This window comes from Haliotis rubra, unplaced genomic scaffold (genome assembly GCF_003918875.1).
Source record: "Haliotis rubra isolate DU_JTF1 unplaced genomic scaffold, ASM391887v1 Scf33, whole genome shotgun sequence".
NCBI classification, from domain to species: Eukaryota; Metazoa; Mollusca; class Gastropoda; order Lepetellida; family Haliotidae; genus Haliotis; species Haliotis rubra.
In genome coordinates this window covers 954794-982235 of record NW_025767002.1, presented here as the reverse complement: position 1 = coordinate 982235, position 27442 = coordinate 954794, and the positions used below count along the sequence as shown (strand labels likewise).

The 27442-nt window shown below is 37.7% G+C and overlaps 2 protein-coding genes and 1 long non-coding RNA gene across 3 annotated transcripts in view; all 3 read left to right on the top strand.

Moving 5' to 3' along the window:
- LOC124284103 overlaps nucleotides 1-5184 on the top strand; it is a 156665-nt gene extending 151481 nt beyond the window's left edge. Inside the window, exons 71-72 of the mRNA XM_046720161.1 lie at nucleotides 2941-3902; nucleotides 4681-5184. The gene's annotated coding sequence lies outside the window, so the exon portion shown is untranslated. The remainder of the gene's footprint in view (nucleotides 1-2940; nucleotides 3903-4680) is intronic.
- Nucleotides 5185-8025: 2841 nt separating this feature from the next.
- Nucleotides 8026-12293, top strand: LOC124284151. Its single transcript, XR_006900480.1, has 2 exons — nucleotides 8026-10164; nucleotides 11011-12293. It is a non-coding gene; the product is annotated as an uncharacterized LOC124284151 (long non-coding RNA).
- Nucleotides 12294-19934: 7641 nt separating this feature from the next.
- Nucleotides 19935-27442, top strand: part of LOC124284148 (inorganic pyrophosphatase-like) — a 38978-nt gene continuing 31470 nt past the window's right edge. Inside the window, 1 exon segment of the mRNA XM_046720210.1 lies at nucleotides 19935-20203. Coding sequence (XP_046576166.1) covers nucleotides 19945-20203 — 259 coding nt within the window. The 5' untranslated portion in view covers nucleotides 19935-19944.

Below are 27442 nucleotides of genomic sequence, written 5' to 3'. Positions count from 1 at the left end.
TGGATGAGAAGCTACAGCTTGATACTTTAAAATGCTTATGTTACCATAAAACATCCGTGCAAGAGAATATTCATAATAATTATAGGACAATATTCCAGTGGGAGTGAAAGGTTAAATAGTGGTGAATATTAAATGAATGGAAAATCAGTGATGGCGTCATTTGTGCACTAATAGAGTTAGCATTTCCTGACTTTTTGTAGAAAAAATCAAGTGGTGAGTTGCCAAGCAGATCTCCTGCCATCTAACAGCCTTCAAACATTCAAATCCTGACCAGACAAAGTTATCAGTTCGTCAGTTTGCATGAATATATATATAAATGTTGTGGTATAAAATGGCAGCACCAGTTACACTTGAACGTGAACCGTATGCAGACATGAACAAAACAGACATTTAAATCAGGTGAACCAGACACATATGTGTGCATTTTGTTTTATTCATCATGCACTCGGCTCACCTCTCCTACAATGTATATACATACAATACATAGAACATGTACTAACATTCTGATTTACTGTTTATATACACCACCTTCACATATTCACATAATTGGTCCTCACACAAGGGTGGTGGGGAGATCTAGTGGCTAAAGACCCAGGTTTAATTCCAATATAGGAAAAATATGTGAAGCTTATTTCTGGTGCCCCCCATCATGATATTCATGGAATATTGCTGAAAGTGACGTAAAACCATAATTATTTACTCACTTGCTGTATCACACAACATTCCTGTATCCTGTGCTACCTTGTTTCAAGTGTGATAGAGTCTGTGCTGTGTGAGTGTTTTAGAATGGTAACATTTGCATAATAATGTTCAAGGTATATTATATTACTTATCACTTCAGTGATATATAATATATATTCCTGGTGTGAATGCATCTGCTGGATGTAGTATATAATAATGTTCAAGGTATATTATATTACGTATCACTTCAGTGATATATAATATATATTCCTGGTGTGAATGTATCTGCTGGATGTAGTATATAATTATGTTTAAGGTACACTACATTTTTCATATTTCACCATGATATGTACCAGGCCCTGGTTTCCAGATGTAATGGAATTTGCTGGAATTTGTCTAATGCCTTTAAGGATTATTATATTTTGTATAGTCCGTTTGATTTCATTTGAGACCGATGAATTGCTCACCAACACAAAATCTAATAAATGCAACAAAATCAAACTTTGCACAGTCACATGAAATCAACAGACCAACTCTGGTGTCTCATAATTTCGGACACCCGAATAAAAAAATTGTTTAAAGGTCACATGCAACGTAAAACACAACTTTGCAGATTCTGATACCTTTCGGTATGGACTTACCGAAACAAATCGTCAAAAATGCAAATTCAACTTATAAAGTTGAAAAATAACGCGATGAAAAAACCCGCACGAAATCGGAGTTCAAACGTTTCACTAAGTTTCCCCCGACTTTTCGGAGGAAAACTGGTTTCAACAGCTGGGCTGCACTCATAGCACGTGCGCAGTGAAATAGGTTCGCGCAGCTTGGAAACGGGTTGTCCGGTGAATACTCGGTGAAGGCTTTGGTGTGAGCTATTTTTCTAATGTTTTGTAGATATCTCACAGGCGCGAGCTTTTCATGTTATGACAGTAAATTAACTGTTTATATAATTTCATTTGTCTATTTCACCACACGTTCTTCTTACCAAGCCACTTTCTCAGTTCAATACTTGAAAGCAATGTCATTATTTAGCGTTGACAGAATTTCTAACTGTGATATAGATATGTCGTTGTCACAGACAAAACTCAATGTCTTGTTTTATTGACACCTGTGTGTCTGCCTGCCTGTCTGCCTGCCTGTATGCTAATGTCAATATTCAATACACAGCTGCTATCACTGACCACATGCAATTTGAACTTAACACCAATCAGGCTATACACCATAAACAAAATGCATTGATTTATGGCCCGAGTTCGGTCTCTGTCACATTATGTAATTACACAGACAGGCAGGTGTGATACTTGAACACATGACATGTTATGATGTCTGTTGATTGTAAAATGTTATACACAAAAAATGAGCATGTATTTACAAAACCCAACATCTCTATATATACACACACAATGAGCCGTGAGGGCATCTGCAAATGAACCAGCCGTTACACTTGAGTGCACACCCACCCGCTCTGACTGGGTTCGGTATCCCGGCTGCTTCGTTTCTTGGGAAGTAAACCCAAGTACACAATATTGCACTTTTGATTTGCGATTGTACGCTTATAATTTTGTTTATATGTTTTTTCATAACCAGCAATGTATATTATATGTCAGGAAAAAGTGATAATTGTGTTTTAATTATGTTTGATTTTTTGGTTGCATGTGACCTTTAACAAACGATCATTTGTTGTCACGTGCGACTTGTACCTGTGAAATTGAAATTTTACTGCACACACTTGTTGATTACCTGGCTGTTCTACCAGCAAGTGGTCCCCCCTCGAAAGAAATAGCGAAAAGTGACAACAAAATAATGATCGTTTGTTACACAACTTTTTTATTCGGGTGTCCAAAATTATTAGACAAATCATCAGAGTTGGTCTGTCGATTTCATGTGACTGTGCAAAATTTGGTTTTGTGGCCACTATTAGATTTTGTGTTAGTGAGCAATTCATCGGTCTCAAATGAAATCAAACGGACTGTACATTTCTCCATAATGATATGAACTTTAGGTATGTTGGTACCTGTTACATGTTGTCTAGACTTGCACAAGTCTCTAAGGTAATAGTTTAAATGATAATTTCTGAAAAAAATATATTAACAGGCTGGGGTCTTTAGATGTCCACTTATCTAGACTTGCTTCTTTAAAAGATTGAATTACTATACATGTATGGTCTTAGCACTCAGTACAGACTTGGAGCAAGGCTTCATGTTCATGCTACACAATGTGCTGGTGATGACTTTACTGACATTATGGTCTGTGTTGCAGGATGAGTTTGATGCTGACTGGGAGGACCCCCTCGAACTGGAGATCATGCTGGAGGACTTCGAGCCACGCCAGAGGACCCCCTCCACCAGCATGGACTCCTACTTCTGATGGACCACCGTTGTGGACTCCTAATTCTGATGGACCCCTTCTTGGACTCCTAATTCTGATGGACATCCATCTTGGACTCCTAATTCTGATGGACCATCTTGGACTCCTACTTCTGATGGACCTCCATCTTGGACTCCTAATTCTGATGGACCATCTTGGACTCCTACTTCTGATGGACCTCCATCAGTGTTGTTAGTTACTTGCAGTCATCTGAAACCCCAAGAGGATGCCTACAAAGATGATGACTTCCAAATCTCGGAGCCATCATCCTGCAGAATCTGCCAGCACCAGCATCGATAACTTGCAGAGTTACTTCTGATCCCAGACCAGTTGCCCCAACTCAGATTAGAGGTTCCCAACTACATAAAGGCAAGACCTTCGTAATGTGTTTCCCTACAACAGTAAAGAGGAACCCTGATGCTGTACCTTCTGAAGACTCACACTGATGTAGCATCTGGCTCATCAACTCAGGTTTCAAGGTCATTTAGAACATTACCAAGGGTGATGAGGTGTTAAATGTGTAAAGGTACCTTTGAAAAGCTTTTATGAAGACTTTGGAAATGTTTTTAGCAGAGAATTCCTGGATTATATTGTGCTGCAGATCATCTCATGTTTTCTCCATAAACACTGAAAATATTCAGCATCCTGTTTCCATTGGATAAATCCAGACTTCAATACACATTCTTCCTGGAAATGAACATGGTTCTGATGTAGATATACCGTGGTAATATTTCAGATGTCCTCTGTTCTGGACAGAATATCTATCCTGGGGCTCGAATAACATTGCAAAAATATCTACTGCTCTCTCAGTAGCCTTGTGGTCAACATACTGGAACCTACATAATGATTATCAAGTAAGTGTGCTATCACAGTCTTCCTATGTAATGTGACTGCCTCGGTGGTGTAGTGGTTAGAGCGTCCGCCTGGAGAGCGGAAGGTCGCTGGTTCGATCCCCATCATACCAAAAGACGTTAAAATATGGTACTTGTTGGTCCCTGCCTGGCGCTCGGCATTAATGGGTACAACAAGAACTGGTCAGCAAGGAATCAGTATAATGTGTCTGAGTGGGGTATTTCTGCTTCACTGCGGCATGGTATCTCAGTGGGCTAGCACTATAAAACCAGCTTCAGTCTGGGCTAGTACAAGCAGCCGCACACTACACATACACACGCATGCACGTCGTCATGTGAGCGAAATATTCTCCAGCACGACGTTAAACCCAATTTCACCTCACCTCACCTCCTATGTAATGTTTCACAAATGATAACAGGCAGTTTGATAGCCTAGTGGTTAAAGCATTTGCTTGTAATACCAAAGACCCAGATTCGATTTCCCACATGGATACAATGTGTGAATCCCTTTTCTGGTGTCCCCATTCGTGATATTGGAATACTCTGTGCGTCAGCCATAATAATAATTCTAGTAATAAATTCAATGGCATAAACATTTTCTCGCATACTGAATATAAAAGACTGTTGCATAGTAGTTACTTGGGTTTACATGTGAAGCCCATTTCTGATGTATCTAAATGTTTTATTGCTGAATATTGCAAAAAGCATTAAAATCATGCTGAATGACTCACTGATTTCAGCAACCCAGTTTGTATTCTTATTTCTACTCTGCTGTTAACAGGAGTTGATGGCAGTATCCAAGATGATTTGAGAAGACATTTTGAGTCTGGCTTTGATCAACAGCTCGTATGCTCTTGACCTGACTTGGTCCCATCAACGTTCGCCACCACTCCCGCCAACACCCCCATGAAATGAAGTCTTAATGTACATGTATATAAACATTTATGCAAAAGTTGTATGATATGAGTTCCAAAGCTTCCATTTACCAAGGATCTTCCTTTGTGTAGTCTATGTGCCCAGATGGTGCCAAATGGATACTGCAATGTTTATTTCAATATTTTGGTCCAATGACACTTCATTTCATAGATTTCATGATGTGTTTCATCAGTTCTAACCCTAAAAATTAAAGACCGTTTTATAAGATATTTCATCACCACATTATGTTTTTGCAACATTATTGATAAACCTACTGATTAATAAATCAAATATTCATAAGATACATCAAAGTGGTTGATAGCGACGACTGCATATTTTGCAGAACCGAAATCAGAAAATATTTTAAGTGCCATTCCAGGGCTCGATTTAGTGCTTTGTTACTTGCACTGGTGCAACCCAATATTACAAAGTGCAACTTAGTTATTTGTCTAACTTGCACCAGGTGCAAGTCAATATTTGAGTGGGTAAACTTCTGAATAAAACATCTAAATAATTCAATAGCATATTTCTGATATTACATATTGCATTAAAAACAGTGCAACTGGAATTTGACTGGTGCAACTAGGTTTTTATCATAGGTTGCACCTGGTGCAAGTGGGTTAACATCTCCTAAATCGAGCCCTGCATTCACATATGCCAACCTTTGGATACTCATTCAACTCATTGTAGAACAAAAGTGCTAATTTGAGCCTTGATTGGTACGTTTGATTGACTTTGTTTGTCTATGCATTTGTTCCACATAGTGGTGCTAGGGACATTCTCCATGGGAACATACAACCTTCTACAGTGATGTATGTCTGATTCTGCAAAATGCATAAATATGGAAAATGTATGTAAATGTTGTGTTCAAGGTATAAACAACCTTCTACAGTGATGCATCAACATTCATAACAGAGGAGGATATGTGCCTTGATGTAATGACGGACATCCTGCAAAGGAACAAAATGTGTGTCTACCTTTGATTCTGCAAAATGCATAAATATGGAAAATGTGTGTAAATGTTGTGTTCATGTTATAAACAACCTTCTACAGTGATGCCTCAACATTCATAACAGAGGAGGAAATGTGCCTTGATGTAATGACAGACATCCTGCAAAGGAACAAAATGTGTGCCTACATCTGATTCTGCAAAATGCATAAATACGGAAAATGTATGTAAATGTTGTGTTCATGTTATATACAACCTTCTACAGAGATGCATCAACATTCATAACAGAGGAGAAAATGTGCCTTGATGTAATGGCTGACATCCTGCAAAGGAACAAAATGTGTCTACTTTTGATTCTGCAAAATGCATAAATATGGAAAATGTGTGTAAATGTTGTGTTCAAGTTATATACAACCTTCTACAGTGATGCATCAACATTCATAACAGAGGAGGAAATGTGCCTTGATGTAATGACGGACATCCTGCAAAGAACAAAATGTGTGCATACATCTGATTCTGCAAAATGCATAAATATGGAAAATGTATGTAAATGTTGTGTTCAAGTTATGTACAAACCTTCTACAGAGATGTATCAACATTCATAACAGAGGAGGAAATGTGCCTTGATGTAATGACAGACATCCTGCCAAAGGAACAAAGTGTGTGTCTACATCTGATTCTGTAAAATGCATAAATATGGAAAATGTATGTAAATGTTGTGAAATCTTCTCCAAACCACACAAAACCACATTGGTTTTTCTGAACATATCTGGGCACTTATTTGTACATATCGTGCACACGTGCTCAAGAAACAAACCATCGTATAACCTACTGCTCATATTATGTCTGCTGTTGAAGGTGTGGCGAATGTACATTCTTGTATTTCATGTTGTTTTCCATTCATCTGCTCTGTATTGGTGTTCATGTATCAAAAACATATCTGTATCCCATACTCAAGTGCCATCACAAATATTCATTGTGTTATGTGTGTGTCAACAAATTGTGTCATGTGTTGGTAAGTATTACATGTTCAATGCAAACTAGCATTTAGGTTATTCAGTACATGCATACATATTTTGTTCAAACCTGAAAAGTGTGTCCAGTGAAGACATTGATGCTTGTACTTAAAGGGACTCTCCTTCGTATTTTGGTGCCTGTGTCCAGTATGGTTTAGATGTAGTAATTACCATGATTCCTGAGACAGTATCTTGGTAATTTGTACAGTATTATGATAAGCATAAAATACTCAGAGTTAACAGACAGAGTGGAATTTCAGAGACTTGAAATGGCTTGCATGGGTAGCCAGTGTGCCCCATCTAAAAGTAAATCAATTAAAATGGAGAACAAGGGGTGGTACAGTGGTTTGCTTGGCTTTGCTTTGTGAATGTGGGGTCAATCCCTGATATTTTCTTACAAACTGAAACTGATGTAGCTTGTTGATTGGTTCTAACCTCTACCATTTTCAGGATATACCTGGAATACACCATATAGATTTCCTGAGTGCCGTCAGTAAACCATTTTAGTAGTTAACTGGAATCTTCTTATTAGATTTCATGAGCACCTTCAGTTAACTATTTGTAGTAATTATCTGGAATCTTCTGTATGGATTTTATGAGCACCTTCAGTAAACCATTTTTAGTACCGGTAATTAAGTGGAATCCACTGTCTAAATATCATGAGCCCCCTTAAAAAACATTTTTTAACAATTATCTGGAATTTTCTGTCAAGAATCCATGAACACCTCTAGAAAACCATTTTTAGTAATTAACTGGAATCCGCTGTCTAGATTTCAAGAGCACCTCTAGTAAACTATTTTTAGTAATTAACTGGAATCCGCTGTCTAGATTTCATGAGCACCTTTAGTAAACCATTTTTAGTAATTAACTGGAATCCGCTGTCTAGATTTCATGAGCACCTCAAGTAAACCATTTTTAGTAATTAACTGGAATCTGCTGTCTAGATTTCATGAACACCTTTAGTAAACCATTTTTAGTAATTAACTGGAAACCACTGTCTAGATTTCATGAGCACCTCTAGTAAACCATTTTTGTAATACCTGAAACCATCTGTTTGAATTTCACCAGTGCCTTCAGTGCTGTGCTATTTGAGTCAGGAATGCCATTTTGGTGTGAAATTCGTAACATATCGAATGTGTTTGTGAATCATCCGTCATATTTCTACATTTTCAAGTATGCATATTGTACATATTGTCCATACATGATCGACTCAGGTTAGTGCAGTAACTAGAGCCATTTCCATTAAGGGTTGTCAGTAACACATAACTAAGGGTACGCTAATGTCTCATCAGCCAGTACAATGGTAACTTCTCCCACAGGATTTCCTGTGTCATTAGTTTAATGTAGCTCTCTTTTGTTCATACTTCTGTGTTATCACCATCTCAGTATGGCGGTTTGTTCTTTAGGCTGCACAAACATTTATTATCTTTAGCTTTAATTTTTTTTATGATAAATGCACATATTTATGTCAGTATGAGTCTGGTAGTTATCAAGAGGGTACTTATTTAGTACATTTTCAGTCTAAGTAAACTTAGACTCAGTATTATTCGTTACACTGCTATACAGTGTGAGCAGGGTAGCAAATAATTCTGAGCCTAAGTTTACTTAGACTGGTACATTTTCAGCACAACTTCGATGTATTCATTTTATAGTTTATTCATTAATTTTTTGAATTTTTTTTTTTATATATTCATCAATTTGTTCAGATGTGTCTGAATTTAATTTAGAAGATAATGTCACTATGCAGAAATAATGTGACAATTTATACCATTATAGACGGTGAGTAATGTAACCAAACAGATATGTTATGCACCTTTATGTCATTTCTTAGATGGTTTTGTTTGGTGAATAATTTACCCTTATATCATTTCTCAACCAAACAAACACGTTTGTTACAAGTACAGTTCAAGTTGACAATAAGTGGCTATCTGTACTGACCTTAACACTGACAGATTGTTTTACTGTTACCAATGTATGCCAATGAATACTTTCATAAAGAAGACTAATTTAATTTTAGTTTTCTCAAGCAATTTTTTTATTTATGCATTCGACAATCCTTGTTAAAAAGTGCATTATATCGCAAATATAAAAAATGGAATGTAGATAATGTTTTTAAATATTTCAATATTACTCAGTTACATAAAACTTTGTTTACTTATCTAGAATTTTGTATAATATTTTCATGCCATAATGCAAGATGTTTGCGCAAGTGTGCAATACGTGCTAGATGTGTTATCATATGCAGATACATGTATGCTAGTATGCTCCTTTCCTAGTCCATGTCAAAGTGCCATAATATTGTACATAATTTGTCCAATGAGTATTGATACCGGTATTTGTATATAGTTATTGATATATTTAATATATTCAGTGATCATACGAGCAGATTGTACAGTGTACATTTAAGTAGTGTAGTACATGTAGCTAGACATTCCTTCCCTGTGTCAAGGTCTGGGCGTGTTTACAGGGGAAAGTTAATAATGAGAATAACGTTGTTTTTAGTGTGAATATCTGTGATTGCGTGTTGAAACATTATATTAGCTTAGTGCTGAAACAATGCTTACAAAACATTGGTATTTGGTTTTCTTGTTATGCAACAGAATTATATATTTTAATTCTTTGGGAGTTTGTATGCTAACAATATGTTCATGTTGAAATCTCGAATTATTCTTTTAAATCCACAAACTGTTTGTAGCGCTACGACATTTGTAAGCCTATGATACACTATAGAGTTACGACAAAGTCGTAGCGTTACGAACGCTTTGTGGTTCGGGACCCTAGTCATTTATTCAAGGGGTGGTCTGGGCGCTTACCGGTATATTTTGGGACTGGTCAAGTGGGGGGAGAAGGGGTAGGGTCATGAAAAAATGTTTTATGGTCTTGTGTTGGGATAGGAGCACTAACAAATGTCAAATAAACCGAATAAAATGGAAATAGGGCAGCCAAATATGATCTGGCCCTGATTTCTCAAAACAAACTAAGTCTGAGTTTTGACTTCTTTGTTCTTAATCAAATTTGAGAAAATGCAGGAACATTTCCCAGATTTTTACCGAATCAATATTAAACTCAAACATAGTAGACAATTTGAGTTTGGTGGATAAATTACTTAAGTCGTTTGGGCTTTTTCATTTTAAAATGCAGTTGAGTTAAAAATTCAGCCGTTTCAAATTGTCAAACTCAGTTTGAAATTTGAGTGAAAACTTGACTTAAGTTTGTTTCCAGAAATCGGGGCCTGTATATTACGCAAGAGTCCATATTTCACACGTCAGTACAAACTTACGGCTTTATGCATGGTTAGTGTGAGTTGTAGTACGTGTTTACAAACAGATGTGGTGTTTTAAAAAATTAGAAAATAAGCCTGATTTTTGTTTGTTTATTCGGTTTTGTGGCAAGACTACAGAATACCGGATACCTTCCGCAATCTTTGAAAGCTTATTTTAGAACTGCGCACAAAATGTGCGCAACTGAGTTCCTTAGTAACGGCGTTTTGTTTATGTTGCATACTCGACATTAGGGTTTAGGGTTATGGTTATGGTTTAGGGTTTAGGTTTTAGGTTAGATTAGACATTAGATATGATTCTTACCTTCACAGAACGAAATCGTCAGCACTGTCGTCAGCATCGGGTTGCAGGGGAGCGAAGGGGCGTCTCACATGCACAATTTCATCATCTCTGTCATGGGGTTTATACACGACTGGTAAGCTCCAAGAAAGCTATAAACATGTCCTCCCTGTTACTCAAGTACTTCCTTCTTACACAAAATTCTTCAAAAGGCACCCAAAGAGGACTCAATGGTGTTAGTATGTGCTCCCGTCTCGGGGTCCTTGAAATGGATCGAGTGATTCACTTTCAAGTGGAGAAAGTCTTCATGCTTCAAGCAGTCATAGGCTTTCCAGCAATCGCTTATTATTGTGGTGCCTGGTTTGATGTATTTCTTTATTATCGGAATTAGTGTCTGAGTAGGTCCGTTTTTTTCAAATTCCCCCAAAACCCACTATATTTTTTATTAAATTTTCTTTTTAACTTACCTTCCATTTTCCCTAAAATCGTTGGTCGCGAGTTTCACAAACCGGAAAATCTTCGTCTCAATCAATCCGATTTTAATGGTTATTTTTCATTTTAATGCTCGCTTACTTTTTCGAATTTTATAGCTCGTGCTTCCCTATAATAGGAAGTGTGCGTGCTAACAAAGAATATGGTTGGTAGGTATCCGGTATTCTGTAGGTGTACAGGTTTTGTTTTGTCGAATGACCCTTGTAGAACATCACTGTATATAGATTTGTTAATATATGTTAGCATACCATGTACATACTGTAAACATGTAGCCACGAGAGCTGATTGTGTGAGAGTTATCGCCCTGTCAGTTTTTCCACGATGGTGCAGTGGCACCGACATACACCATGTCTGGTGGGTTTTAGCCAGGGTTGTCATAGAATCATGTAGTTGTGAATCTGAATGTAACTCGTCTCCAATAAACGCAGTTTATTTCAAAATTACCTACAGTTTGGCTGACAGGTTAACCACGAATTTGTATCCAGTGTAAACACACCGTTTCATGCAGGAAGTTTCTAGAATTTGCTAACGTACTTTAAGTCCCTTTTGACCTTGACCTCTCGAAAGGATTCCCTGAAATTTTCACTGTTTGATCATGACGAATTCCAAGTTTCGTTATTTTTTCTAACGCACCAGTATTAATAATGTCTGATAAATCAATTAAATCAATAACAGAATAACACGGATATTACAATCTGTGCAGGGTTAACTCCCTTGACAGTGGTAGGATCCGAAGTGTTTCCTACTCCGAAGTGAGTTTTGACCTCACATGTTATCAAGATAAGAAGCTTGTATAACCGAAATTCTGTTCAAATTAGCATTGGCCACATCCAGCTCACTAATTTTCACGCCATTTCTGAAACGATGCTGGGGTAATTATCACATAAGAATGGGAGCATATTCAACTGGAATGTCCGCGGTGACATTCTCTGTCCTCAGTTGTTGGAGACAAGGTACAACCTGGTAAGAATCACAGTAGAGACATTCCACTAGCATACAATACTGCCCAATGACCTAGGTAGGTGCGTTCTCAAAGAACTGACTTGTACCATTCGTTATTGTTAGTTGTCTAATGTATTTAAGAAGTAAAGAAATGTACATGTTACTGGCTCTAACAAACCCACATCCTCGATAATCTCCAGGATGTACGTTACGATAACGTATACCCTGGAGATTATCGAGGATGACAAACCCACTCCCTTGCGGAATATTGTAGTGTTGGTTGTGCCCATGTTCTACACAACAGTGCAGACACTCAGCTACATCTCACAACCAATTTTGTTTTTATAAAGCATGTATGATACATTCTCTTGATAACATTATACTTTACAGTTTTTTAGTTTTGTTGTGTCTTTCTGTGTCGACCAGTTAACAAGCAGCAATGATGTAAGTCAGTCCTTGAGAACGTTTTTGTAAACTGATGATATTTTATACTCGAGAAAAATAAAACATATAAATATGATCAGAGTTGTGTTGTCCCTAACAAGACCCGATGCACGACGGGTGGCGGAATATAATCGTCCCATATATTTAACAATGGCATAATAATCAAGCTCTTATTTCAGTATACGATATTAGAATTACTGTTACAGAGACGGAGTGAATGAATAATATTTTATGCACAGTCAGGCAACAATAAAGCTGTATCAGACCATGTTTTGTTCGAGTCTGGACAAAGTCATGAGCAAAGATTTAATCTATTTGTGAGGTAAATTTTGAAAGTCAACATTTTAAGAATTCAGATAAACTCTAAGGGGGGGACCCATTTCACAAAGTGCTAAGGTGATCGTAACTCCCATACTTTAACATAGACTTACGACAGGCGTAGCGCTACGATCGCTTTGTGAAACGGGCCCCTGGTCAGGCTCGATGACTTGGTTGACGCATGTCATCGTATCCCATATTGCGTAGCTCGATGTTCATGCTGTTGATCACTGGATAATTGGAGAGTTCAGATTGAACAAGATCATTCCAGCCCCAGTGACAGAAGTGACCTTGGGTTAGCCTTGAACTCATCACACTGGGTGCGTTCAAATAAACAAATAGTTCAACGTATGGTGCCATTTTTTGGCGTCAGATGCCATTTTATTGCTGTGGAATATTGCTGAAAGCTGCGTTAAATCATGCACACCTTCTAACACATGAGGGGCGGTGGGGTAGCCTAATGGTTAAAGCGTTGGCTCGTCACGCCGAAAACCCGGGTTCGAATCCCCACATGGGCACAATGTGTGAAGCCCATTTCTGGTGTCCCCCTCCGTGATGTTGCTGGAATATTGCTAAAAGCGGCGTAAAACCAAACTCAGTCAGTCAGTCTAACACATGAAGATCTAGGTTAGAATTTGTCTTCAGTCGCCAGTGCTTGCCATAAGAGATGATGAAGGGGATTGTGTGGACGGGCTCCCAGACTTGTTGTCCTATCTCCATTGCGTAGATTACTGCTCATGATATCAATCACTGGGTGATCAGGTCCAGACCTGATTATTTACAGACTGTCGCAATATAGCTGGAATATTACTGGGTGCGACTTTAAACAACATCCAAACCAAACAAAACAAAACCTCAACGCGAAAGGGTGAGTGAGTGGGTATGGTTTAACGCCGTTTGTAGCAATATTCCAGCAATATCACGGCGTGGGACACCAGAAATGGGCTTCACACAATTTACCCATATGGGGAATCGAACCCGGGTCTTAGGTGTGACAAGCCAACGCTTTAACCACCAGGCTCAATACCACAGAGACGGTGAATATATACTACCCATCAAAAGTTTAGACTCACTAGTGTGAATGTAGCCACTTACTTCAGTCAACTGTTCTAAACTAGATTTTGCAAAATATTCTGTACAGTTTATGGGTACTGTTTACACATGAACTGATGTATTGTAAAACAAATTCGTAACGTTGAAAAGATTATTGTCGTGAGTTCAATAAATGATGAAACTCAGTGAAAATTGGCGAATTCTTAACAAAACTTTACACCAAAACGTTGCTGTTCACATGAACGATATTTGCACATGCTTTTCAGCAATTTGATGCATGAGCCTCGTGCAATTCATCTGCATAAGGTTTGCAGTTGGTTCCCCAAAGTTAGTAGAGAAATTCATCTTCGATGTAACCATATATATATATACATAACATATAGTGAGTGCTTTAAGTGAGTCTAAACTTTTGATGGGTTGTATATGAATGATCTAGAAGAGACGTGCGAGTAATACGGCATGTGAAATCGGAATGCGAGTCGTGATCAGACTATTGATCACTGGGCACCGATCAATACTTCCGTTACAACGGTGTATCAACGGTTACACATGGCCGGTCTTGATACAGCCTCTAATTCCTGTCCGTACATGGCTAAATCATTTTTCATTACTGAAATAATTGCCTCCAGCGATTCAGTGAAATCCGGAAAGATAGCAGGGCAGTCTTCTCGGAACGGGATCGATAGACGTTGGGCGTCGAGAGTCGCCCTGACGTCATCAAGTGAATGTACGTACTTTCCTAGAATCGTATCCTTTATAAGAGACCATAGATTGATACACATTTCTGTCATTATGTTATTAAACAATCCGTGTTCACTGTGCCATGTCGTTTATTGTATATAGTGATATATCAAACATTGCACAAAAAACATCATAGATCGAATTCTTCGTACACGAAAAAATGCTACACATGGGAATTTTCATATGCAAAATAACAGAAATCCATAATGACTAAAAAGCAAGATGTGATTTAACAATGATTTAAATCCGAATGCTAGTTGAGATAAAAACTGTCATATTTGTTGCAAAAGGGGCAAATACTATCGTAGACTTGAAGCTTGGGTTGTAAATTTTAGTATAAATTTTGTCCAGGTTTGTCGGTAAGATTTTATTCGATGAATTTAAAACATATTTTCGTATAAAATGAGGATTGTCAAATCTTCCACTGGCAATTTTGCTTGCAGGGTCTCTAAGACAGAATATATGGAGGCTCACACTCTGATTCGCTCAACCGTATAAACAGTGGATCTCAGATACAACGAATACTACGTATATAATTGATACGATAGAATTCATTATAGACATCTCTAGACCTATACGTATTTCCCACAATTCAGTCATGCTCTTCCAGCGATCAATCCAACATATGGGTCGATAGATATACGCATTAATAGCAGCATCATGGACGTAATTAATGCTTGGCAACGTCCGGTGAATCGTGACGATGAATATTGCAACGTCATCGGCTAGTCGTCTTCGTCTTCTTGTCCTACAGGCATATGTTATCTCTGTAAAATATCGAGTGGCTCAACACTTCCCCGTACACTCCCTTAGCTCATCCTGGTACGACCCGTGAAGATCCGGGTAAGAATTGATCTTCAGTAACCCATGCTTATCGTAAGAGGTGACTAACGGGATCGGGTGATCATTGAGTCATTGAGGATGGAGCTGTAGACATTTGCCTGGCTCACTTCACCACGAAACTGGTCGTCATCGTCATCGGCCTCAAACTTCTGACCAGCGATGACTTGAAGACTGGACACAAGATATAACTACATCAGCCCTTTATCACAAAAATGTCCAAGAGATTCCCCATACAGTGGAACCATGTTTCTCTGGAACCCGTGAAGATCTGGGTTAGAATTGATCTTCAGTAACCTATGCCTGTCGTTGACTTGGTTGACACATGTCATCGTATCCCAGTTGCGTAGATCGCTTCTCATGCTGTTGATCACTGGATTGTCTGGTCCAGACTCTTACAGACCGAATATTGCTGAGTGCGGCGTAAAACTAAACTCACTCACTCATCCTGGTACACAGTAACAAAGAATTTTAGGAATGGGGTTCGTAGACGCTAAATAATATGACACACTGTGTTATTGTTTATTCCTAATTTATTTTAAATCAATAATTCATTTATTGATATTACAAATTTTTATAAGTGAATAATACCGAGGTATTTACAGATATCAAAATGTGTGACATCGAAAAACACTCCATATGTTTAGATATCACATTTCAATTCATGATATCATAATATACTAACGTACAAAAGAAAGTACACGCCTGATGCTTTGGTCAAATGTTTTCCTAAAAACAGCGTAATATATATATAGAAAAGTGTTTTGATTGCGACTCATATGTCACATACATTGTGTACATGTTGCAGTAACACCATAGATATTGTACCCATTGGAACATTGCTAGCACAATATTTATGCTGTTTTAACAGTCACAAAACACCAGGTGTGTACTTTCTTTTGTACAGAAGTATACATTCGACTCTTCGTAAATAGAATTAACATAATCATGTATTGATATCAATTTGTGAAATCAGTTATTGGAGATTACTTATTGTGTGTAAAGGTGTGAAGGGAATATAACAAGTTGTGGTTGCATGGCCCGTGCTGCGTGCATGAAAGCACCACAATGCATAATGTTCAACTTACGATTCTGATAATACATGATATAAAACAATATAAAGAATAGTATTGGTAATACATAGGTTACAATAAAGACAAATAACTCACTCATATCATTCCATCTTGAGTGCCAAATGTATCATATCTTCATTCTGATTATATAGAAAACGTATCAAAGTGCGTTGTATAAAATAGAAAAGAATAGAAACAAGAACAGTGTTATACATATTTACACTGTTTCTTTTTCCTTTCACCATGAACAGTTTAAATTTTGGAATAATTCTGTCAGGATTTTAGGCTTTGTCGATGCAATTCCCTCTTTGAAATGTTGTGTGAAACAAGAAAAACATTTACTCATTTGTTCTTTCTGGGGACAGATGTTTGTTTGTTTGTTTGTTTACAGTCAGCAACATTCCATTTATATTGCGGCAATATGTAAATAATCGAGAAAAATGCTGATGTTGACATCATCTGTATCGATCTACGCTATTAGGGTTACAATGTCGTGTATCATCCAAGTCAGCAAGCCTGACCACCCGATCCCGTTAATCACCTCTTACGACAAGCATGGGTTGCTGAAGACCCAGATCTTCACGAGGGTTCTGGGGATAGAACAGTAATCAGTACGATCATCATCATCATCATCATCATCATCATCATCATCATCATTTTGACGGAAGTAGAGCACTGCATACATGAAACAATAAACAGATTAACATGAATATGTATGATACAACAACATTCATTCACACAATCAACCCATTCAATCTTTTCACCATGTAAGTGTTTTCCTGTCTTAAAGGGTCGGTGTGGTAGCCTAGTGTTTCAAGCGTTCGGTCGTTACGCTGAAGACCCGGGTTCGATTCCCCACATGGATACAATGTGTGAAGCCCATTTCTGGTGTCCCCGCCGTGATGTTGCTGGAATATTGGTAAAGGCGGCGTAAAACCATACTCACTCACTCACTCACTTCTGTCTTAAAATATAACAAAAATACAAAAATGAATTAAAACGATTTCGGAGATTTATTTTGAAAGTGTACGGTACTGTCTCTGCGGGGATTAGATGCTGAGATATATGTCTGTACTGACAGATTTAGATGACAGTAGGTGAACTTGTCACCCTTGACACGACCTCATTAACGGAAATGATTACGGGACAGTCATCTTCTACTCTCTAAACAGCAAATCAAATACATGTTTTACCGATTAACTAGCTCGATGCAATAAAGCTTAGATTTAAGATAACTGTTTCTCAGAAATCCGCTTACAATCTGTGACCTCTCAAGAGCTCTCTACGTGAGATCAGTGAACATCGCTTAGATACCCACGTCGTCACGTCGGGACACGGAAGCAGTGGTCATTTACTGGACAGTATGAATGAAAGGGATTTCCTAGATTAAAACTATCACACGACAATAAAATGACCAACGTGCTCAGAATGACTTGATCCATCAGTTAAACGTTATTTGTTAAGACATACTATATGAACCCTATTGAGCACGGAACATCATTTCTACGCTTGACGAGGAAGTCGGAATACGCTTTGAGCATACCGCTATACAAATCACGCCCTTCCTCTTTCGTATCTATCATGTCTTAGATGTACGTAGGATTCATATATGTATCGAGGTATTTTTGCACGTTATACAATAGGCGTTGTTTTTCTTCTCACACAGATACAAGCTATAATGATAACAAGAGTGACAGTATTAATATTAATAATAATACTTGTAACAGTATGAAATAAATTACATTATTTTATTTTAGTTCGAATATAAACTAAACCCAATAAGTTATAAAAACAAACCAATTACGTACATTTGTATGTTCATATTTTTATAAAATGAAATTATAATTTACAGCAAATGCGTGTACTTCATAGTTATGCAGCAATGAAGTCCCGTTAATAATCCCAATACAGCGTTTTCAGGTAACTTGAGTGCATGCAACAGAATGGCTACTTCCTCGTCATCCAAGTTTGATTATATATATTACAGTCAATGTGTAAAATCAGGCAATTGGTAAATAAAGATGTCCCTTGAGTGGCTGTTTCTTAGGATTTTCTCTAAAAGTTAAGTTATATAGTTATAGTTTAGAGTTATAGTTTTTGGTTAAGTTCAATAATGATATTACACATTGAAACATGTTTCAGTCAATCTGTCAAATAAATCGACTAATTTTTCAGGCAATTTACAAATTGACTGAAAATTTCAGGCAATTTGCAAATTGCCTGATTTTACACATTGACTGTAACATACTATGATATTTGTAGTCATTCATTTGATGCTCAGTTGAGTTTATTCCGGCATAATTAGTAGTGACACCGCTCGTATTACCTGACGAAGGTTCCCATGTTGCAGGGTGGTGGGGTAGCCTAGTGGTCAAAGCGTCCACTCGTCACGCCGAACACCCAGGTTCGATTCCCTACATGGGTACAATCTGTGAAGCCCATTTCTGGTGTCTCCCGCCGTGATATTGCTGGAATATTGCTAAAAGCGGCGTAAAACTAAACTCACTCACTTACCTTGTGGCATTCATTATTTGTAATGTCCATGGTAATTTCTCAACATTGAACGCGCTCTGTCAGCTGCAGATGTTTGGGAAATTGCTCCTTTATGTTGATGTTGACGTGTAAATGGTAGCAGCCTGATATTTTACATATACATTTTTGTCGGTTTTCGATATTTGCGTTTTCTTTTCATTCATTTGAACCATTCTACTTCCTCTACTTTAACGTTGGGAAGCTCTGTACAGCCGTTGTTTTCACAAGTCTTTTAGTTGTAGACGTGTGTGTGTAAGATTGGATTCACTTAGGTAATTTATGAAATGTCTAGATATTTCACTCATTTTACAAATTGATAGAACATTCTTCACCTTGATTTAACAGATTGAAACTTCTTTAAAACATTTAGTGAAAGTGCATAAAATTACAAATTTACAAGAGACTAATTATGCTTGGATTAGAAGGGAAACAATTTTAAAATAAGTGAGTGAGTTTAGTTTTACGCCACAGGCAGCAATATGCCAGCCATATGGCGGCGGTCTGTAAATAATCGAGTCTGGATCAGACAATCCAGTGATTAACAGCATGAGCATCGATCTACGCAATTGGGATACGGTGACATATGTGAACCAAGTCAGTGAAATAATTACTAAAATTTATTAAATAATATGAACATATTTAGCAGCCAGTTTGTAAAATTGCTAAATATTAAGATGTTTTATTAACTATCTGGGGGGAAATGTCTGGCATTTTACACATTTTAAAATACACGATTTGATTGACAAGCAATGCTTTGGTAAAATCATTATCATGTGTTTGTGTTAAAGTGTAAATAGTGTAAACAAACGTTGCGGAATATCGATCAAGACTTTTAGTGATTTTCGATCAAATGCCGATATAGGTATTCAAACACAGGGTCTACGTTGAATTTCATAATCTTCGTGTACAATCTGAGACCATATAATAATCTGTTATATGATCTCTGGTAAATCTAGTTTCTGTTAATAATACTCATACATTTATCTTCAACGGTACGTTATGTTTAATATTCCATTGCTGAATTTTCAGTCATCAAACATCTTTTGGTAAAATGGGTGAACATCTGATAAATTCACATCTGATACGACCCTCGTGTATGAACCAGAAATTTCTTAGGAGCAAGCTCGGGAAAGAGTACCTGGTAGTGACCTCCCTTTGATAAAATTAGAGATGGCGCTACCGTCTGCGTGCGCAGGATCGCGCCGGGTTCTTTCAATGCAACGTGGTGCCTGTGTTGCGCGCACCTTATACAGGTCATTGATTAGTAGTAGTTTGTCCAGGTGTGTCAGTCCTCTCTCGCCGTCTGTCCACGCAAGACGTACAACTGTTATTCTGAACCACTTGTGCCGATACACTCCCATTTGCAACATGTCCTACTCCATACTTGAGCGAGGTGCACTCAATAGTCTGGACTATCGAGTCTTCTTCAGTAAGTTGACAACCTGTCAAGATCACAAACTGATAATAACAGTTCTAAATACAATATATTTCGCTGAGCATATTATGTATTTTGTGAACTGTTTTGATTGATTTTTGCAGTAAGTTGATTTCAGAGTTTATTTATCGTTGTTTCAATTTATCATTTTTCATTCATAGTATGTATATGTCTTAACATGTTCGTGGATTTAATGCCCCGAGAACAGGTAACTATGAACACTTGGCATCTAGTAGGTATGTCGGTGGTTACTCCCAAATCAAGCCTCAGGCTTTGAAACGACAGTTTTGATGACTTGATTACTTGTTTAATGACAATGCCACTATAATTTGAATAAGTGATTGGTACATTTTCTGAACTTGAGCCAGTTGAATTTTCTTTCCAACTGTTCCTGAAATTTGATGCAACACCTGCTGATGTGTGTCAGTGTCCTTCAGATGTGAATACTGTTTCTATCATCCAAAGTTATTACATGGAATGTCAGTTCACATTCCTCTAACTTAAATTCCCTTGGTTTTTTAAAGTGTCATCACCAAAACAAGGATCGTTTAATTTGTTAATTTTGCCAAACTGTCCATAAATACCAAACAGCTAGTCAATAATAACCTACTCGATTCCATGGACATAATTAACAGACAAATTGTGTAATTGAGTGAACAGCTTTCAGCCAAAACTGACACTTAGTCTATGACTCTGAATGAATATAATTTTGACAGAAACAAATAATTCCTTTTAAATTTGAAAGCACCCCCAGGAGTACGACTTAGGGTAAGTGAGTGAGTAAATATTGCAATTCAGCTATTCCTGGCAAGAGTACTTAAGGATGCCTAGATAAATCCCTGAAGGACCCAGAATTGAATCTGTTCCAGATAGTGTAGACTAACGCTTAGTCTCTGAATATAGAAACAAATAGTTCCGTTTAAATTGAATAAAAGCCCCAGTGAGAAGGGAGACTGAACGTGAGGAAATCTAGATTTGCTTCATTTAGTTCTTTAGTATTGCAAGGACAGGGGTGGAAATAACTTTAAAATTGCTAATGTACTCCGGTAATTTTTCCACTATACTGGCTGATTTCCTTGTTGATTTTTTAAATAAACAACATAATTAACATTGGAAAGTCAACTGGACACCGGTACATCTTGACATACATATTTGCTAGCCCGATAGAAAAAAACACTGGTCTGGGGCCTCGGGCAATGGGTTATTTCCACCCCTGAGGGAGGGCTAGGCGGAGAGAAAAATAATGCAGTTCAGGGACTGTGAGACAGACTAAGATAGTGGAGCAGAGGTTCTCTATAAGCATGTTAAGTTTTCTACTGCTGACCATTATTTGAAGTATTAATTATGCAAGTTTTATGGGTATGAACAACTTTATAGAGTTGGATCAGTCGTAACATTGTTAATGCAAATATCAAATTCATTACATTGAAAACAAAGTTCTGCACAAGGTATATTTCCATTTCAGTCTCATCTATCAATCTCAAATGCTTAGCCTGAATAATTATATACTGAGTCTCCATACATGATCTAGTTGAAGGATACGGTTTCCCAAATCCCTCTCTTCATCACACAACAAATCGGCGCTCTTTGTTGGCATCGATGCAAGCAAGCATCATTCACAGGAAAGCTTGGCTGCTCATAGTTTCACTTTCAGCAAAGGAGACCTATATTTTAACCTTTAGACATTCTAACCCCACTTAAACGATGACCTTTTGTTAACAGTTTTTTTTACTTCATATTGTTGGGATAAACGTCTACCCTCTTTCTGTCAACAACAGAAGTGGGACAAATGCTATAAATTGAGGTCAATTCTGAGATTTTTGTTTGTCATATTCTCTGACCTGTGTATAAAATGATGAAGCACATTTATTTCATTCCTATCAGTGATATATGATCAAGCATAACTTGTTAATATGTCCAACTGTCTTTTTGACTATTGTTTTCAAATTATGGAATGCAAATGCTAGGAAGGTGAATTTATGATTGGTGAGGAAGTTGTACTGTCAAGGGAACATGTTTGACTCTGTGACCGACAACAGTGGTGAATATAACATGGATGATCACCATCTGGGAACAGGGATCTTAAGTGATTGCAGGGCGGTGGGGTAGCCAAGTGGTTAAAGTGTTCGCTCGTCACGCCGAAGACCCGGGTTCGATCCCCCACATGGGCAAAATGTGAAGACCATTTCTGGTGTTCCCCGGGGTGATATTGCTGGAATATTGCTAAAAGCGGTGTAAAACTAAACTCACTCACTTAAGTGATTGCAAAACTCAACTCAGTTCAGTTTGGTCTGATAGCACTGAATAATCTTGAATTAGCTCTGCAAAGATGAATCGACATGTCATAGACCCTTGAATCAGTCTCACTTGCATAGGTGTCACATTACACTACACACATGGATGAGAGATTTGTTACCGGAGACAGGGCGGAGGGGTAGTCTAGTGGTTAAAGTGTTAGCTTGTCCCATCGAAGACCCGGGTTCGATTCCCCATATTGCATATGACACACTTGCTCATGTTATAATCTCTGTATATTGCATGCATTAGTATGACAATATACAGTGTATTCTAACCCTTTTCATTTATTGTAGACATAAAACAATGTGAAAAGATAATTCTGCAGTGTACTGGTATTTGATTAATTCTGCAGCAGAAATATGCAAAGTTTCTGCACAAGTACTACACTAAAAGTTTTCTGCAAGTAAGATACATTTCTGTAAAATATTCCATGCCAGCAGAAAACAGCCGAGACAAGTATGGTGAGCTGGAAGCATGATGTAACATGAGTATGGCAGCCTGGTGCATGTCCTTGGTTCCCAGTGATCAATTCCCTGGGAAATGTGACATGTGGTAGCTGAAGATCGACACTGTGTGTGTGTGTGTGTGTGTATGTACAACATGGAATTTTCCCACACTGTCTTACCAGCACAATACTGGGATAGAAATGGTCTTTGACCTCTTGGTCCGAGATTGGTAACTATCTAGAGGAACCAGTTTTGTTTTTTCAAAAAATCTTTATTTTCCTTGAACCATTGGAATATAGAACAGGTTCTTCGTGTCCAATGCTGTCAACTTGTGACTCAAGAGACTGCACTTGGGTTTGGATGTAGGTGCTGTTGCAGTAACTATATGAGCACTAAAAGCTAGAAATTGGTCTCCCAAAGTTTTCAGTTTCATTCTGGGTGTTATGTATAGGGGGCAGTGGGGTAGCCTAGTGGTTAAAGCGTTGGCTCGTCATGCCAAAGACCCGGGTTCGAATCCCCACATGGGCACAATGTGTGAAGCCCATTTCTGGTGTCCCCAGCCGTAATGTTGCTGGAATATTGCTAAAAGCGGCGTAAAACCAAAACTCAGTCAGTTGTGTATTGCTTTAAAATCGGAGTCATAGTGACTCGCAGCAAATGTTTTGGGGAGTAAAAAAATATTTTCTGAATTTGCGAGTCATGAAAATGTTGTTAAAAAAATAATTCCAATGTATTAATTCTAAATAAACAAGGACTGTGAAAGCATATTATTTTAGATTGTCTTCAGTTGTTAATAGTCTGATGCAGTGCATGGTTATTGTATTTGTGGAGTTTTGGATTCCAGGTATTCTTATCTTAAAGTAATTGTTTCATCTTTGTTGAGTCAAAACTGCATGAATTACTCGTCATGTAAAACCCTGCACTTACCTTGACATTGCAACAGTGCTGTTGAAAGGGGAGTTTAGTGATGCATTATTTCAGATATGGCAAGGTTTGACTCGACTCAACATAAATAAGGTAGCCCATGCTCACATTCTCTGCCATGTCCACAAGGCCGTGGTTAAAGTGTTAGCTCATCATCCCAATTTATATTGAAAAAGGCCTAGGGAGACCAGGGTTTGATTCCCCACATGGGTTCAATGTGTGAAGCCCATTTCTGGTGTACCCTGTTGTGATATTGCTCGAATATTCTAAAAGCGATGCAAAACCATGCACTCTCCCTCTACTATTTCCCATGCCGACACAGTGGGACAGAACCTGTCCAAAATTATACATGCACCCCTGTCTTCTCATGTGCTCATGCTATCAGCTACTGGTTTGTTGACAGTGTCATGTGTCTTTGATACAGTTTACTGCTGCAGGAGATAACTGACATAAGCTGAACTTTTATATTAACCTTGACATTGGTATTTTGTGAACCAGGCCGACTGGTTGTGCGATGTTTTTTAAAGTATTCCAGGCTGCAGAAAGATAAACAGATCTTTGTTGGATTCTCTCTGAGTCTGATGAGGGAGGTGTTTAAGTAAAATTTAATTGAGAACAACATTTGAAATATTTTGAGTCACAGTCTCTGTACATTGTATGAAGCATGTTTCTGTGACAAGGAAATACATCATACCAGTCAACATGGTAAGTTGTGAGAACTGAGCAGATAATTGTTGGCTTCTGTATCAAAAATGATGCTGATAATAAAAGTAATTACAGTACTCAATGAACCACATATTTTAGTTTATTATAACCATAATTAATTACTCGCTAATTAACTAAGTGCCAGTAGGGCTGGGACGATACACTATGTCACGATACGATACTTATCGCGATATTTTATCTGCGATACGATACTCATCACGATACATACATCTTGAAAGAATGACACAGTATTAAGATTTAAAATGATCTATTTCAAGGTATTAGTGTATAACAATAACACTATTGTAATAAACAAACAAGTAACTCTATCATACTGGCGTATTTTCTCTGAATAAGTACTTTAACATGTTTAAGAAATTACTGTTTTGAAAAAAGTCGTGTTTCGTTTTGTATCGATATACCAGTCGACAATACGATAGCTGTATCAAACTTAAATGTATCGTGATGTATCGGTGAATCTCCCCAGCCCTAAATGCCAGGGACTAAAAATACCAAAACAGTACTGTATATCTTTCAGTTCATTATAAGATGTTAATTATGACGTAGTTTACTGTATACTTAACAGAAATAGTTAGAGATTGTGTTTGGGACATTTCTTTATTAACTTCTTTTAAGTCTTCACAAAAAATGCTTTCACAATCTAATGATCATTTGTCAGTATAGAAATAAATAGTGTCAATGCACAGGTTTTAAAGTGATGCATTAGAATCCAGAGAAATATTGCTCTGTTTCTATTTTTGCTATAATCATCATTTCCTTTTGTATATCAGGCCCTGAGTCTTATTGTCTGAACTAACAGTGCGTATCATGCTTACTGGAACAGTTTTTGCTCAATAAGAATATGACTTCCTGGTAGTATTTCATGTAAGTGTAACTCTCTCCAGGAAGACGGTTTTATCAGTGATATCAGATTAGCGTTGTGTAATACTTGTTCACTGGTATTTGACATGCACGTCCAAGTGGTCACAGACCTGGCATCAGCTTACAGATAACACGTCTCGCTGTTTCCCTGAATATATTCACGGAGAGGATCTTTGTCATCCTGACTAAGTGTTTGGTGGTCCACCTGGAAGATTAGGAAATATAAAATATGCTTGTGTAAAGCTCCCAGGTGTGAATATTAGCATGTTTGGTTGTGATCATATGGAATGTCGTCAGGAATATATCACTTGGGGTTAGCTCGTACCACCTTGCCACATGATAGTCGGAGCGGTTATCGTATGTGGGGCACCATGCCCTCTTGAAGTTAAATGTTCAAGCTCTATCAACATTGGGTCATTGCCATGTTGACATACGGTTTACCTTTGAACTCGCCTGGATCGTATAGACATGGTAGATGTTGTTATAAGCATGTTCAAAAGTCTTTTGAAAGAGTGTCCAGCAGGATGGTCAGAATTGTGGTTTTGATGACTTGGGTGATGCCTGTGTTTAATGGAATAAAATGTTACAGGCTGCATGAAACTGGGTTATGAAAGACTGGAAGTCCAGGACTGAACGGGAGGGGTGGTTAAGATATTATTAATGTTATTTTGTTCCAGTTTGATAGGGGCTGTGGGGTAGCCTAGTGGTTAAGGCATTGGCTCATCACGCTGAAGTCCTGAGTTCGATTCCCCACCTGGGTGCGATGTGTGAAGCCCATTTCTGGTGTCCCCTACCGTGATATTGGTGGAATATTGCTAAAACTGTAAAAGCAGCTAAACTCACTCACTCACTCCAGTTTGCACCTGTTCTCATGATTGCATCACATGATCAGTTTTCACTTGATCAATTTTCATCGAGTAGTGGCAGAACTGAATTCCCTAATGTTAACTCAATGAATGGAAAAAAGATTTCACAATGAAAGCTATTTGAAATATCTTTATGAAACTTCTCTCAGTATGTTTAAAGAAGGGATAACATTTTACTACTTACAATTTTTAAAATCACTTTTAGCCATTTAAGTATGTGTGAGGTTATAACTGATGAAAATGTGAAGATGTAGTTTTGACTACAGACCATTTTTAAAATAATATAAATTTTATGAAGTTTACCTTGCTGTTAGAATTGTTATTGATTATCCACAGTTGTTGGGATGCCAGTGTGAGAAATGTATTGTCCTAACACCCTCGTGTTCATGGTCAATATTTGCCCGTCAGCATAGTTTGGGGCATGTACATTGTGATTTGCCGGTGAGGTCAATAGTGGCTGGAGTAAATGTCACATGGTCTTTCACCCGGACACTTGCTTTATCAAGCCTGAACGTTTATCTACCAGGCCACCTGTTGTGTCATGGGTCTAGGCTAAGATCTCATCAAATTCTGGAGGTAGTTAAGGCCCCTGTATTATTTGATGTCTTCATTTACAATGTATTTTAACAATCATTATTATAGTGTATGCAGGGCTCCAGATAAGGGCCGTGTCGGCGTATGTACGGATAAAAAATATACACGATACGGTAGGAAATAATTTAGAAAACGTAGCAGATACGCACCACAGCAATGCTGCACGGTCATAGAATCATTTACAGATGTATTTATCTGAAAAAATATTGTTTTATTGTTTATTGACCTTTTACACAAGAGTAGCTATGTTGTGGTGCATATATGAAACGAAACACAAGATTACTGATCCGCCATTAAATTCCATTCAGTACTCAAAATGTACTCTTAAGGTTTTCCAGTACTCCTATATTGAAAAAATAAGCAGTACGTACTCCTGATGTTGAAAATTATCTGGAGCCCTGTGTATGGTTGGCTAGGAAATGTTTTAAACATATATATTCCGTTTCAAAGCATATGCACAGCTGACAGTGTAGAGAAAGGGAAATATGTTCATAATGACAACATTGGTTGTTACATGA